General features: G+C 42.8%; 1 protein-coding gene across 1 annotated transcript in view; it reads left to right on the top strand.

Moving 5' to 3' along the window:
• The window catches only part of LOC143767950 (uncharacterized), a 243024-nt gene extending 226725 nt beyond the window's left edge, over positions 1-16299 (top strand). The window contains exon 7 of the mRNA XM_077256509.1: positions 14641-16299. Within this exon, the coding sequence (XP_077112624.1) occupies positions 14641-16031 (1391 nt within the window). The 3' untranslated portion in view covers positions 16032-16299. The remainder of the gene's footprint in view (positions 1-14640) is intronic.
• Positions 16300-16618: the final 319 nt, after the last annotated feature.

Below are 16618 nucleotides of genomic sequence, written 5' to 3'. Positions count from 1 at the left end.
AAGTAGACATGTGGGAAATGTTATTTATTAACTATTTTGTGTCACATAACTCTCTGGTTTAACAGAATAAAAATTCAAAATGTGAAAATTGCGAAATTTTCAAAATTTTTGCCAAATTTCCATTTTTTTCACAAATAAACTCAGAAATTATCGACCTAAATTTACCACTAACATGAAGCCCAATATGTCACGAAAAAACAATCTCAGAATCGCTAGGATCCGTTGAAGCGTTCCTGAGTTATTACCTCATAAAGGGACACTGGTCAGAATTGCAAAAAACGGCAAGGTCATGAAGGGGTTAAAAAATTGTGAGGAAGAGGAAAGAATGGTTGTAGATATTTAGGAAAAAGCTAATGTATTTAAACACCTTCTTCTCCATGGTATTCACAGTGGAAATAAAATGCTAGGTGAAATGCCGAGAGACAAAGAAAATCCTATATTAAGGGTCACCAATCTAAGACAAGAAGAGGTAAGAAACTGGGTAAATAAGATTAAAATAGATGAATCTCTGGGTCCGGATGGCATACACCCACGAGTACTAAGAGAACTAAGTAATGTAATAGACAAGCCATTATTTCTTATATTTAGGGACTCTATAGTGATGGGGTCTGTTCCACAGGACTAGTGTGGAAGTGTGGTACCAATATTCAAAAAGGGCTCTAAAAGTGAACCTGGAAATTGTAGGCCAGGAAGTCTAACCTCTATTGTTGGTAAAATATTAGAATGGTTTCTGAGGGATGTTATTCTTGATTATCTCAATGAGAATAACTGTTTAACTCCATGTCAGCATGGGTATATGAGGAATCTGTTGTGAATCTGCTTTTGGGCTCCTTCTGGTGGTGGCTAGTGGTACTGGTGACTCGGGTGTGTTTTCTTTCTCAGTTCACCTGTTTTCATCAGTAGTGGGGAGTTCCTATTTATTCCTGCTCTTCAGTCATTGCCTTGCCGGCCATCAATGTAACCAGAGCCTTTCTGTTGCATGTTCCTGCTCCTAGACTACTGATCACTAAGTTGGACTCTTAGTCCTAAGTTTGTTTGCATTTTTTGTTCCAGTTTACAGTTATATCATTCTCTGTAGCTGGAAGCTCTTGTGGGCTGAAATTACCACTCCGGTGTCATGAGTTGACACATGAGTCTTAAAGTAATTTCAGGATGGTATTTTAAAAGGGTTTTCAGCTGACCGTGCAGTTCCCTTTTGTATCTTTCTACTATCTAGTAAGCGGACCTCGCTTTGCTGAACCTACCTTCATACTGCGTATGTCTTTTCCTCTGAACTCACCGTCAATATATGTGGGGGGCTTCTGTCTCCTTTTCGGGGGAATTTCCCTAGAGGTAAGCCAGGTCTGTTTTTTCCTCTACTAGGGTTAGTTAGTCCTCCGGCTGGCGAGAGACATCTAGGGATAAAACTTAGGCACGCCCCCCGGCCACTATTAGTTGTGTGGTAGGTTTAGCTCACGGTCAGCTCGAGATTCCATCACCCAAGAGCTCGTCTGTTATTATGTGTCCCGACGTTCCCCTGCCATTGAGAACCATGACAGTATGGCCGGCCAAGTGTTAAAACTGTTGGCAGAAGAAAGGAGAGAAAAAGAAGTCTGCAAATTTTTTTTTTTTATTTTTTTTTTCCCTTGGTGCTTGCTCTATAGTTGAATCAGTTGCATTTCAGCTCTAATTGCAGTCTTTGTCTCCCTCTCCTTCTAACCCTTGAATGGCTCTGATCTCACCTGCTTAAAATGGATCCTCAGAGTTTGGCTACAGGTTTGAATAATCTTGCCACAAAAGTTCAAGATTTACAGGATTTTGTTATACATGCTCCTATATCTGAACCTAGAATTCCTATACCAGAATTTTTAGCCGGAGATGGATCTCGTTTTTTGAATTTCAAATATAATTGTAAATTATTTCTTTCTCTGAGACCTCGCTCCGCTGGAGATCCCGCACAGCAGGTTAAGATTGTAATTTCCTTGCTGCGAGGTGACCCTCAAGATTGGGCATTTGCATTGGCACCAGGGGATCCTGCGTTGCTCAATGTGGATGCGTTTTTTCTGGCTTTGGGGTTGCTTTATGAGGAACCTAATTTAGAGATTCAGGCTGAAAAAGCCTTGATGGCCCTGTCTCAAGGGCAAGATGAAGCTGAAATATACTGCCAAAAATTTCGTAAATGGTCTGTGCTTACTCAGTGGAATGAGTGCGCTTTGGCGGCGAATTTCAGAGAGGGTCTCTCTGATGCCATTAAGGATGTTATGGTGGGGTTCCCTGCGCCTACAGGTCTGAATGAGTCCATGACAATGGCTATTCAGATTGATCGGCGTTTGCGGGAGCGTAAACCTGTGCACCATTTGGCGGTGTCTTCTGAGAAGGCGCCAGAGAATATGCAATGTGATAGAATTCTGTCCAGAAGCGAACGGCAGAATTTTAGGCGAAAAAATGGGTTGTGCTTCTATTGTGGTGATTCAACTCATGTTATATCAGCATGCTCTAGACGCACAAAGAAGGTTGATAAGTCTGTTTCAATTGGCACTTTACAGTCTAAGTTTATTCTATCTGTGACCTTGATTTGTTCATTATCGTCAATTACCGCGGACGCCTATGTCGACTCTGGCGCCGCTTTGAGTCTTATGGATTGGTCCTTTGCCAGGCGCTGTGGGTTTAATCTAGAGCCTCTGGATGTCCCTATACCTCTGAAGGGTATTGATTCTACGCCATTGGCTAGTAATAAACCACAATACTGAACACAAGTGACTATGCGTATGACTCCAGACCATCAGGAGGTGATTCGCTTCCTTGTGTTGTACAATCTACATGATGTTTTGGTGCTCGGATTGCCATGGTTACAATCTCATAATCCAGTCCTTGACTGGAAAGCAATGTCTGTGTTAAGCTGGGGATGTCAGGGGGCTCATGGGGATGTACCTTTGGTTTCCATTTCATCATCTATTCCCTCTGAGATTCCGGCATTTTTGTCTGATTATCGTGATGTTTTTGAGGAGCCTAAGCTTGGTTCACTCCCTCCTCACAGAGATTGCGATTGTACCATAGATCTGATTCCAGGCAGTAAATTTCCAAAGGGTCGTTTGTTTAATTTATCCGTACCTGAACATGTTGCTATGCGAGAGTATATTAAGGAGTCCCTGGAAAAGGGACATATTCGTCCTTCTTCATCTCCCTTAGGAGCCGGTTTTTTCTTTGTGTCTAAAAAAGATGGCTCTTTGAGGCCGTGTATTGATTATCGACTCTTGAATAAAATTACAGTCAAATATCAGTATCCTTTGCCACTGCTGACTGATTTGTTTGCTTGAATAGAGGGGGCTAAGTGGTTCTCTAAGATTGATCTTCGTGGGGCGTATAATTTGGTGCGAATTAAGCAGGGGGATGAGTGGAAAACCGCTTTTAATACGCCCGAGGGCCATTTTGAGTATTTAGTAATGCCTTTTGGTCTTTCAAATGCCCCTTCAGTCTTTCAGTCCTTTATGCATAACATTTTCCGTGAATATTTGGATAAATTTATGATTGTGTATCTGGATGATATTTTGATTTTTTTCGGATGACTGGGACTCTCATGTCCAACAAGTCAGGAGGGTTTTTCAGGTTTTGCGGGCTAATTCCTTGTGTGTGAAGGGTTCTAAGTGTATTTTTGGGGTTCAAAAGATTTCTTTTTTGGGGTACATTTTTTCCCCTTCTTCCATTGAGATGGATCCTGTCAAGGTTCGGGCTATTTGTGATTGGACGCAACCTACTTCTCTTAAGAGCCTTCAGAAATTCTTGGGCTTTGCTAATTTTTATCGTCGATTTATAACTGGTTTTTCGGATGTTGCTAAACCTTTGACTGATTTGACTAAAAAGGGTGCTGATGTTGCTGATTGGTCCCCTGCTGCTGTGGAGGCCTTTCGGGAGCTTAAGCGCCGCTTTTCTTCTGCCCCTGTGTTGCGTCAGCCTGATGTTGCTCTTCCTTTTCAGGTTGAGGTCGACGCTTCCGAGATCGGAGCTGGGGCGGTTTTGTCGCAGAAAAGTTCCGACTGCTCCGTGATGAGACCTTGTGCGTTCTTTTCTCGAAAATTTTCGCCCGCCGAGCGAAACTATGATATTGGTAATCGGGAGCTTTTGGCTATGAAGTGGGCTTTTGAGGAGTGGCGTCATTGGCTTGAGGGGGCTAGACATCAGGTGGTGGTATTGACCGATCACAAGAATCTGATTTATCTTGAGTCTGCCAAGCGCCTGAATCCTAGACAGGCGCGCTGGTCGTTGTTTTTCTCTCGGTTTAATTTTGTGGTCTCATACCTACCAGGTTCTAAAAATGTGAAGGCAGATGCCCTTTCTAGGAGTTTTGAGCCTGATTCCCCTGGTGATTCTGAACCTACAGGTATCCTTAAGCATGGGGTGATATTATCTGCTGTTTCCCCAGACCTGTGACGGGCTTTGCAGGAGTTTCAGGCGGATAGACCTGATCGTTGCCCGCCTGGTAGACTGTTTGTTCCTGATGATTGGACCAGTAGAGTCATCTCGGAGGTTCATTCTTCTGCGTTGGCAGGTCATCCTGGAATCTTTGGTACTAGGGATTTGGTGGCTAGGTCCTTCTGGTGGCCTTCCCTGTCTCGAGACGTACGAGTTTTTGTGCAGTCTTGTGATGTTTGTGCTCGGGCCAAGCCTTGTTGTTCTCGGGCTAGCGGATTGTTGTTATCTTTGCCTATTCCGAAGAGGCCTTGGACTCACATCTCTATGGATTTTATTTCTGATCTCCCTGCTTCTCAGAAAATGTCTGTCATCTGGGTGGTGTGTGACCGTTTTTCAAAGATGGTTCATTTGGTACCTTTGCCTAAGTTGCCTTCCTCATCCGAATTGGTTCCTCTGTTTTTTCAAAATGTGGTTCGCTTGCATGGTATTCCTGAAAATATCGTTTCTGACAGGGGGACCCAGTTCGTGTCTAGATTTTGGCGGGCATTCTGTGCTAGGATGGGCATTGATTTGTCTTTTTCGTCTGCGTTCCATCCTCAGACTAATGGCCAGACGGAGCGAACTAATCAGACCTTGGAGACTTATTTGAGGTGTTTTGTGTCTGCGGATCAGGATGACTGGGTTGCCTTTTTGCCGTTGGCAGAGTTTGCCCTCAATAATCGGGCTAGTTCTGCCACTTTGGTTTCTCCTTTCTTTTGCAATTCGGGGTTTCACCCTCGTTTTTCTTCCGGTCAGGTGGAGTCTTCGGATTGTCCTGGAGTGGATACTATGGTGGATAGGTTGCATCGGATTTGGGGACAGGTGGTGGACAATTTGAAGTTGTCCCAGGAGAAGACTCAGCATTTTGCCAACCGCCGTCGTCGTGTTGGTCCTCGTCTTTGTGTTGGGGACTTGGTGTGGTTGTCTTCCCGTTTTGTCCCTATGAGGGTTTCTTCTCCTAAGTTTAAGCCTCGGTTCATCGGTCCTTATAGGATTTTGGAGATTCTTAACCCTGTATCCTTTCGTTTAGACCTTCCGGCATCTTTCGCTATCCATAATGTCTTCCATCGGTCGTTGTTGCGGAGGTATGAGGTGCCGGTTGTTCCTTCTACCGAGCCTCCTGCTCCTGTGCTGGTTGAGGGTGAATTGGAGTATGTTGTGGAAAAAATCTTGGACTCCCGTATTTCCAGACGGAGACTACAATATCTGGTTAAGTGGAAGGGTTATGGTCAAGAAGATAATTCTTGGGTAACTGCTTCTGATGTTCACGCCTCTGATTTGGTTCGTGCCTTTCATAGGGCTCATCCGGATCGCCCTGGTGGTTCTTGTGAGGGTTCGGTGCCCCCTCCTTGAGGGGGGGGTACTGTTGTGAATCTGCTTTTGGGCTCCTTCTGGTGGTGGCTAGTGGTACTGGTGACTCGGGTGTGTTTTCTTTCTCAGTTCACCTGTTTTCATCAGTAGTGGGGAGTTCCTATTTATTCCTGCTCTTCAGTCATTGCCTTGCCGGCCATCAATGTAACCAGAGCCTTTCTGTTGCATGTTCCTGCTCCTAGACTACTGATCACTAAGTTGGACTCTTAGTCCTAAGTTTGTTTGCATTTTTTGTTCCAGTTTACAGTTATATCATTCTCTGTAGCTGGAAGCTCTTGTGGGCTGAAATTACCACTCCGGTGTCATGAGTTGACACATGAGTCTTAAAGTAATTTCAGGATGGTATTTTAAAAGGGTTTTCAGCTGACCGTGCAGTTCCCTTTTGTATCTTTCTACTATCTAGTAAGCGGACCTCGCTTTGCTGAACCTACCTTCATACTGCATATGTCTTTTCCTCTGAACTCACCGTCAATATATGTGGGGGGCTTCTGTCTCCTTTTCGGGGGAATTTCCCTAGAGGTAAGCCAGGTCTGTTTTTTCCTCTACTAGGGTTAGTTAGTCCTCCGGCTGGCGAGAGACGTCTAGGGATAAAACTTAGGCACGCCCCCCGGCCACTATTAGTTGTGTGGTAGGTTTAGCTCACGGTCAGCTCGAGATTCCATCACCCAAGAGCTCGTCTGTTATTATGTGTCCCGACGTTCCCCTGCCATTGAGAACCATGACAGGAATCGCTCCTGTCAAACCAATCTAATCAGCTTTTATGAATGGTAAGCTATAGACTGGACCAAGGTGAGTCATTGTACGTGGTATATCTTGATTTTTCCAAAGCGTTTAATACCGTGCCACACAAGAGGTTGGTACACAAAATGAGAATGCTGGGTCTGGGGGAAAATGTGTGTAAATGGGTAAGTAACTGGCTTAGTGATAGAAAGCAGAGGGTGGTTATAAATGGTGTATTCTCTTAACTGGGTGCTGTGACCAATGGGGTACCGCAGGGGTCATTGTTGGGACCTGTTCTCTTCAACATATTTATTAACGATCTGATAGAAGGTTTACACAGTAAAATATCGATATTTGCAGATGATACAAAACTATGTAAAGCAGTCAATACAAGAATCATAGAATAGTAGAGTTGGAAGGGACCTCCTGGGTCATCTGGTCCAACCCCCTGCTCAAAGCAGGATTCGCTAAATCATCCCAGACAGATGTCTGTCCAGCCTCTGTTTGAAGACTTCTGTTGAAGGAGAACTCATAACCTCTCGTGCCAGCCTGTTCCACTCACTGATCACCCTAACTGTCAAAAAGTTTTTTCCAATATCTAATGTGTCTCCTCCCCTTCAGTTTCATCCCATTGCTTCTAGTCTTTCCTTGTGCAAATGAGAATAAAGATGATCCTTCTACAATGTGACAGCCCTTGAGATATTTGTAGACAGCTATTGGGTCTCCTCTCAGTCTTCTTTTTTGAAAGCTAGACATTCCCAAATCCTGTAAACGTTCCTCATAGGACACGGTTTGCAGACCGGTCACCATTCAGGTCGCTCTTCTCTGAACTTGCTCCACTTTGTTGATGTCTTTTTTAAAACGTGGTGCCCAAAAAGGGACACCGTATTCTAGATGAGGTCTGACCAAAGAGGAGTAGAGGGCAATAATGACTTCACATGATCTAGACTGTACGCTTCTGTTAATGCATCCCAGAATTGTATTTGCCTTTTTTGCTGCTGCATCACACTGTTAACTCATGTTCAGTCTGTGATCTATTAGTATAACCGGCTTTTTCACATGTGCTGTTGCTTAGCTCTATTCCTCCCATTCTGTCTATGCCTTTTTCATTTTTATTGCCCAGATTTAGTACTTTGCATTTTTCTCTGTTAAAGGAAACCTGTCACCTGAATTTGGCGGGACCGGTTTTCGGTCCGATGGGCGGTGTTTTCGGGTGTTTGTGTAGCGCCCCCACCGCCGCAGGGCCGAGGGGTACCCGGTACCGGGCCTCTGAGTCTCTGCTCTGGGGTTGTCACGGTGGTTAGGCCCGGTCCGTGACCCTGCCGAGGGGCGCACAGTGAAAGATGTGACGGGTGATAGTAATGGTGATGTTGTAGTAGTGCGGTGCAGTAAATAACGAGGACACCAGGTTGCAGTCTCTTTACCTCTTTACTGAAGATCTCTGGGTCCTCAGTCCAGAACACGGTTCACCAGGCTGCGCAAGTCCGGCCGGTCCAATGGCACCTCCAGAGTTCTCTTCACAGGTGGAAATCGGTGCCTTCCTTCTAGCGCTATGTGTTTTGGTCCTTCCCTGCTGTGCTTACAGAAAGTCCCCACAACTGTTGTGTCTGTTTCTTAAGTTCCCTCACAACTCGATTAGATGATGTTCTGCTAATCCTCCGTCCCTCCGTGATGTTCTGGTTGGGACGGCACCCGTTTGACGGGTAGGCTCGGAGCTCTTCCGGGACCCTAGAGTCACCCCTCTCCACAAGTTGCCCCCCAAGACTGCATAGGTGATTAAAGTTAGACAGCCCGCCTTAGACTGACTGTCCTGCCGCTGTTTGGAGTATTGCTTGAAGCTGAATGTTATGATACTCCCTCGGCGTTCCGGCCACCGGTAGTGCGCCTCAGTAGGATGTTGCTTCGGTCTTACAGCACGACTCCTACTGGTATTTCTCCTTTTGCGTGATCTCGTTTCTCACTCAGCACAATCTATCTCTCTTCTAATCCTTCCTTGGGCACCGCCGCTACCCGGAGCAGGCACGGTCCCGTTACGTTCGTTCAAGTTGCCAAGCCTCTGTCAGGATCCCACCCCTGACAGAGACCCTACTGTATCTTCCCCCACAGCACCCTCTGCCACAAGGTGTTGCCTGGTTCCAACCCAGTCAGCTTTCTGATCTCACTTCCTGCCTGACCCCCAGTTTACCCACTATGGTGGGGAGTGGCCTAGTGAATAGAACCCTTAGCTCCCCCCGGAGGCCCGACTGTGAAATGTATTGGTGTCTGTGATACCTGATCAGATGAACTCCTTCAGTGCCATCAGACGCACCATAGCTCCCCTTAGTGGCGGAGCCATAGTACTGCAACGACCAGGACTCTGGGGCGCTGCATTTGATTGACCCTTTCCTTTCCCGCTGGCTGCATGCTGGCCGCAATATTGGCTTGAAGTTCATTCTCTGTCCTCCGTAGTACACACCTGCGCAAGGCAATCTTGCCTTGCGCACGCGCAGTATGCTTTGCCCAACTGCGGGCAAAGCCGAATAGCATTAGTGCGCATGCGCCAGCGCACTATGTCCCGGAACACAGCAAAATACTTCCGGGACATAGAAGGAAATTAAGTTAGTCTGACATGACTTATTGGTTACAAACCCATGCTGACTCTGTTTAATCCCTTCATTCTTATCCAGGTACTTACATATATGTTGTTTAATACTTTGTTCTAATATTTTTCCTGGTATAGATGTCAGACTCACCGGCCTATAGTTTCCTGGGTCCACCTTCTTCCCCTTTTTGTAAGTGAAGAGAGTATTTTGCTACATATGGATCTGGATAGGCACATCTAGATACGTTCCTTAAGGGGTCTAGTTTCCAAAATTAGGTCACTTGTGTTTTTTTTTTTTTACTGTTTAGACACATCAGGGGCACTGCAGACGTAACATGATGCCCTCAGACAATTCCATCAAAGTCTGCATTCCAAAACGTTACTACTTCTCTTCCGAGCCCCGACGTGTGCCCAAAGAGTAGTTTTTTTTCCCACTTATGGGTATCAATGTACTCAGGACAAAATGTATAACAACTTTTGGGGTCCAATTCTCCTGGTACCCTTGGGAAAATTAAAATTTGGGGACTAAAAGATCATTTTGTTGGAAAAATATAGGATTTTTATGTTCACAGCCGGGCATTATAAACTTTAGTGAAACACTTGGGGGTTCAAAGTTTTCACTACACATCTAGCTAAGTTCCTTGGGGGCTCTGGTTTCCAAAATGGGGTCACTTGTGGGGGGTTTCCATTGTTTAGGCACATCAGGGGCTCTCCAAACATGACATGGCATCCAAACTCAATTCCAGCCAATTTTGTGTTGAAATAGCCAAACGGCGCTCCTTCCCTTCCATATATTGGGTATTGGCATATTCATGAGAAATTGCTTTATAAATTTTGGGGTTAATTTTTTCCTGTTACCCTTGTGAAATTAACAAAAAAATAGTCCTAAGTTACATTTTAGTGAAAAAAAAGTTAAATGTTCATTTTTTCCTTCCACGTTCCATTAATTCCTATGAAGCACCTGAAGGGTTAATAAACTTCTTGACTATGGTTTTAATCAGCTTGAGGGGTGTAGTTTTTATAATGATGTCACTTTTGGGTATTTTCGGCTATATAGACACCTCAAAGTGACATCAAATGTGAGGTGGTCCCTAAAAAATGGTTTCGTAAATTATGTTGTAAAAATGAGAAATCGCTGTTCAACTTATAACTTCCTAATAAAAAAAAATTATTTCCAAAATTGTGCTGATGTAAAATAGACATATGGGAAATGTTATTTATTAACTATTTTGTGTGACATATTTCTCTGTTTTAAGGGCATAAAAATTCAAATTTGAAAATTGCAAAATTTTCCAAGTTTTCGCCAAATTTCCGTTTTTTACACAAACGCAAGTTAGTATGAATTTTTTTTTAACATTAACGTGAAGTACAGAATGCCACAAAAAACACCACGAATGCCACGAAGAGTTCCAGAGTTGTTTAGATCATAAAGGGACAGTGGTCAAAATTGTAAAAATTGGCCTGTCATTAACCCCTTTCTGCCATTAGATGTACTATTCCGTCCATGTGACCTGGCCTTTACTTCCCATGGACGGAATAGTACATCATAGCCGATCGGCCGCAGGTGGTGTACGCCCGACCACGGCCGGGTGTCAGCTGATTCTCACAGCTGACACCTGGCACTAACAGATGGCTCCCGGCACTTTAACCCTGAAACACTGCGATCAAACATGATCACAGCGTGCCGGAACAGGGGCTGACAGCCCCTCTGACTTTGGATTGGAGACCCCGTGGCACGCCGTGGGATCCCGATCACTGCCATGGAGACCCGATGTCGTCATGACTACATCTGGGTCTCCAAAGCTGAGAGACTTTCTGTCATGCGCAGTGATGATCAGGAAGTCTCTCAGGTCAGTGTAAAATACATGCAGCGGTGACAGCTTCTATAACATGCAGATCTGCATGCTATAGAAGCGATCAGCCTGCACAAAATGATTGTCCCAGAGTGGGACAAAGTGTAAAAGTAAGAATGAAATATTTTTTTAAATAATTGTAAAAATATTTTAAAAAATAATAATAAAAAATCAATATTCTATCAATAAATATTTGCATGAAAAAAAAATCTAAACAATAAAAGTACACATATTTGGTATCCTCACATCCGTAATGACCCGCCCTATAAAACTATCCCACTAGTTAACGCCTTTAGTGAACACCATGAAGAAAAGGACAAAAATCAATGCTTTATCATCATACCACCAAATTAAAAGTGGAATAACACGCTATCAAAAAGACGGATATAAATAAACATGGTACCGCTGAAAACGTCATCTTGTACTGCAAAAAACAAGCCACCAAACGGCTCCATCACCGGAAGAACAAAAATATTTAAGCTCTCAGAATAAAGCCATGCAAAAATAATTATGTTTATTATATAAAAGCTCCAAAACATAAAAAAAATGTAAATGAGGTATCTTTGTCATCATACTGACCCGAAGAATAAAACTGCTTTATCAATTTTATCAAACGTGGAATGGTATAACCGCCCCCCCAAAAGAAATTCATGAATTGATGGTTTTTGTTCATTCTGCTTCCCAAAAATCGAAATAAACAGCTATCAAAAAATGTAATGAGCCCAAAAATGGTACCAATTAAAACGTTAACTCGTGCCGCAAAAAACAAGACCTCACATGGCTCAGAGCCAAAATATGGAAAAATTATAGCTCTCAAAATGTGGTGATGCAAAAACTATTTTTTGCAATAAAAAGCGTCTTTTAGTGTGTGACAGCTGCCAAACAAAAACCCGCTATAAAAACCCGCTTTAAATAGTAAATCAAACCCCACTTTATCACCCCCTTAGTTAGGGAAAAATAATGTAATAAAAAAATGTATTTCCGTTTTCCCATTAGGCTTGGGGTTAGGGTTATGGTTTGGGGCTTGGGTTAGGGCTAAAGTTAGGGTTAGGGCTAAAGTTAGGGTTACGACTGGGGTTAGGGTTGGGACTAGGGTTAGGGGTGTGTTAGGGTTAGGCTTGTGGTTAGGGTTATGGCTAGGGTTGGGATTAGGGTTATGGGTGTGTTGGGATTAGGGTTGGAGTTTGAATAGTCTAACGGCGCTCCTTCCCTTCTGAGCCCTGCCATGCGCCCAAACAGTGGTTTACCCTCACATATAGGGTATCAGCATACTCAGGACAAATTGTGCAACAACTTTTCGAGTCCAATTTCTCCTGTTACCCTTGGGAAAATAAAAAATTGGGGTTGGAAAAATCATTTTTGTGAAAAAAAAAATGATTTTTTTATTTTTATGGCTCTACATTATAAACTTCTGTGTAGCACTTGAGGGTTCAAAGTGCTCACGACACATCTTACATAAATTCCTTAGGGGGTCTACTTTCCAAAATGGTGTTACTTGTGGTGGGTTTCCACTGTTTAGGCACATCACCGGCTCTCCAAACGCGACATGGCATCCGATCTCAATTCCAGCCAATTTTGCATTGAAAAGTCAAACGGCGCTCCTTCCCTTCCGAGCACTGCAATGCTCCCAAACATTGGTTTACCTGCATATATGAGGTTACAGCGTATTCAGGATAAATTGTACAATAACTTTTGGGGTACAATTTTTCCTGGCACCCTTGGTAAAATAAAACAAATTGGATCTGAAGTAAATTTTTTGTGAAAAAATGTTAAATGTTCATTTTTTTTAAACATTCCAAAAATTCCTGTGAAGCACCTGAAGGGTTAATAAACTTCTTGAATGTAGTTTTGAGCACCGTGAGGGGGTGCAGTTTTTAGAATGGTGTCATTTTGGGTATTTTCTATCATATAGACCCCTCAAAGTGACTTCAAATGTGATGTGGTCCCTAAAAAAAAAATGGTGTTGTAAAAATGAGAAATCGCTGTTCAACTTTTCACACTTTTAACTCACTAAGGCTAGGTTCACATCGCGTTAGTGCCATCTGTTTAACGGATCATACAATCGTGCTAACACATGCGCCAACGCATGTTACCATTGCATTGGCATGCGTTAGCAATAGAAGTCTATGCACAGTGAATGCATCCGTTCGCTGTGCGTTGGACCTGACGTACCCGAAAACGCGGTGACCGGGTTCGAGGGTGAATCAAAAGTAACACATCATCGCTAATGCATGCTGATTGTGACATGCGTTAGGATGCGTTTCTTTAATAGTAGTCTATGGGTGCATTAACGGATCCGTTACATAGCGTTAATGCCGCTTTGAAAACGATCCGTTAAACGGATCGCCCGAACGCGATGTGAATATTAAGTATTTTGTGTGACATATCTCTGTGATTTAAGGGCATGAAAATTAAAAGTTGGAAAATTGCTAAATTTTCACCAAATTTCCATTTTGTTCACAAATATACGCAAATCAAATCAAAGAAATGTTACCACTATCGTGAAGTACAATATGTCACGAGAAAACAATGTCAGAATCACCGGGATCCATGGAAGCGTTCCATAGTTATAACCTCATAAAGGGACAGTGGTCAGAATTGTAAAATGTGGCCTGGTCATTAACATGCAAACCATCCTTGGGGGTAAAGGGGTTAATAATGGGAACAACAGAGCATAGCCAGCTGATGGATCTCTAAGAATAGTAAAGGCCGCCTGATTGCCCTATAAAAATTGGCTTTGTGACTTTGAGTCCCTACTTCATAAATGAAACAGGATGCGTTTGATGATGTTTCACATACCACATGGCCAGCTAAGGTTGTAAAATGTTAAAATGACATTTCCCAGTGAATGTATTTTTCTTGGTTGAAAGCAATGCTAAAGTTCACAAACGCTACGTGTGAACATAGCCCAAGGTGTGGAGGAGCATTTTTTGGTTATTTATTTTGCCTTCTATACAAGTCATTACCCTGGAATGGATGGTCCTTAACATATTTCCAAAGAAAATCCATTTTGCTTTAGTTTTTTTTATGTTTTAAAAGTAAAAGTGGCGTAAGACTCTGACAACATTGTTCACAGCAGTGACCTGGGAGTCAGAAATGGGAGTCATTTGAGTACTGTTCCCATCAATTTCCCTAATTTCTAGTCCCTACAGACCGCCGGGTGGGGCCGCTGGAAAAATGCTCGAGTTTCGACCCAATCAACGCGCACCCGAGCATTATAGTGCTCGCCCTCACTACAGAGGGATTGAACCAGAGGAGAACAAGCTTGTATCTGGCACCTTCCGGCAGAGCTGATATTGCTGGATTGGTTTGTAGAAGCCATGTTGCTTTTCAAAAGACTTCGAACCACTAATAATGTGGAAACCTGTTTTTCCACTGACAGATGATGGACCTGAGTGGGGACTTTTTTCAGATGACTGGAGTTTTTATTGGTATTATTTTTGCTTACAATACAGTTTGGTGGCTTTTTATTCGATATTTGGGAAGCCGAGTGAACAAACATTTGAGCACTACGATCTATTCGTGCATCTTATGAGGTTTTCTATTAGCCTAAGAACTGTCATTGTCTTGGTAGATCAATATTTTTACATAACTTGCTTTTTTTACAGACCGTTTAAGTAGAAATGTTCAAAAATATAAGTCAAGGATATTTTAATCAAAATTAATAATTGATTTTGTTTTTGGCAGATGACTGTACCAGGAGATCAGAGGGACAGCTGACATCTTCAATTTTTAAGGCAGATCTTGAGATTCCACAGGATACAAGTAAAGTGATTGCCATTACTCCAGATATACCATCATCCCTTCACAGCAATGATCGCTCCTGTGATCCTTTCAAACAGTTCCTGTCTTCAGATTCATTACAGACTGCTAAGCAAAATCAAAGTCACAAAATAAACATTAAAGAACTAACTGCTCATAAAGCAAAAAATTCATTTTCAGGTTTACAATATAGAACTAGTTCTCCTTTTGAAAAATCTTTTCTTAAACATCAAAAAATTCACAGAGTAGAGAATAACTATTATTGTTCCAAGTGTGGGAAATGTTTTAACAAGAAATCAAATCTGGTTAGTCACCAGAGAATTCACCCAGGGGAGAAGCCGTTTTCATGTTCAGAATGTGGGAAATGTTATACAGATACATCACATCTTATCAAACATCGGAGAACTCACACAAGGGAGAAGCCTTTTTCATGTTCAGAATGTGGAAAATGTTTTACAGTGAAATCATGGCTTAACGAACATCAGCGAACCCACACAGGAGAGAAGCCTTTTTCATGTTCAGAATGTGGGAAATGTTTTAACAAGAAATACAGTCTGGTTATTCACCAGAGAACTCACACAGGTGAGAAGCCATTTTCATGTTCAGAATGTGGGAAATGTTTTATAGATACATCACATCTTATCAAACATCAGAGAACTCACACAGGGGAGAAGCCTTTTTCATGTTCAGAATGTGGAAAATGTTTTACAGTGAAATCATGGCTTATCGAACATCAGCGAACCCACACAGGAGAGAAGCCTTTTTCATGTTCAGAATGTGGGAAATGTTTTAACCGGAAAATAAATCTTAAAAGACACCAAAGAACTCACACAGGGGAGAAGCCTTTTTCATGTTCAGAATGTGGGAAATATTTTACAGATACATCACATCTTATCAAACATCAGAGAACTCACACAGGGGAGAAGCCTTTTTCATGTTCAGAATGTGGAAAATATTTTACAGTGAAATCATGGCTCATCGAACATCAGCGGACACACACAGGAGAGAAGCCTTTTTCATGTTCAGAATGTGGGAAATGTTTTATCCGGAAATCGCATCTCGATAGACACCAAAGAACTCACACAGGGGTGAAACCATTTGTATGTTTAGAATGTGGGAAATCTTATCCAACTAAATCAAATCTTGATTCACATCAGAGAACTCACACAGGGGTGAAGCCATTTTCATGTTCAGAATGTGGGAAATCTTTTGCAGCTAAATCAACTCTTGATACACATCAGAGAACTCACACAGTGGAGAAGCTTTTTTATGTTCAGACTATTGGAAATGATTTAACCAACAACAACTCCTTGTGATTCCTCATGTTTGGCTTCGTTAAAATAAAAAGACTTCTCTCAGCTTCCGTGCCAGCAACGTTTCAGCGGTGTCGGGACTCACATTACCGAGGCTCAGGTGAGGTTGTTTCATCACATGAGCCCTGTTCTCAATCAGTGCCGGCTGTACTGTGCCTTTGGATATATTGAATATCAACTGGAAGCCAGGGCTGCGGCTGCTTTATATTATATTAATCAACATATTTAAGCTAAATATGGAAATCTGTACACTCATGTGCAAATAAACATTATGAAAGATAAGTCCCAAGTCTCCTCCAAGTTCTTTAGTTTTCACCTGAAACTGGAAGGACATTGTGGAAACGGATTTTATATGCATCACTCCAAGGACCTTAATTGGACATATCTCGCTCACCACAAGTAATACCGTATATACTCGTGTATAAGCCGAGTTTTTCAGCACTTTTTTATGTGCTGAAAACGCCCCCCCCCCCCCCCCTCAACTTATACACCAGTTATTGTCCCAGAAAGCCCGGCGGGGGAGGGAGAGCAGCGGGTGACAGAGGCAGGAACCGGCGGCTGTGGCTAAAGCCTGTGCCGCTGCTAAAGAG

This window comes from Ranitomeya variabilis, chromosome 4 (assembly GCF_051348905.1).
Source record: "Ranitomeya variabilis isolate aRanVar5 chromosome 4, aRanVar5.hap1, whole genome shotgun sequence".
Classification (NCBI taxonomy): domain Eukaryota; kingdom Metazoa; phylum Chordata; class Amphibia; order Anura; family Dendrobatidae; genus Ranitomeya; species Ranitomeya variabilis.
The sequence above is the reverse complement of the archived record's forward strand: the minus strand, read 5'-3'. Positions and strand labels throughout refer to the sequence as shown.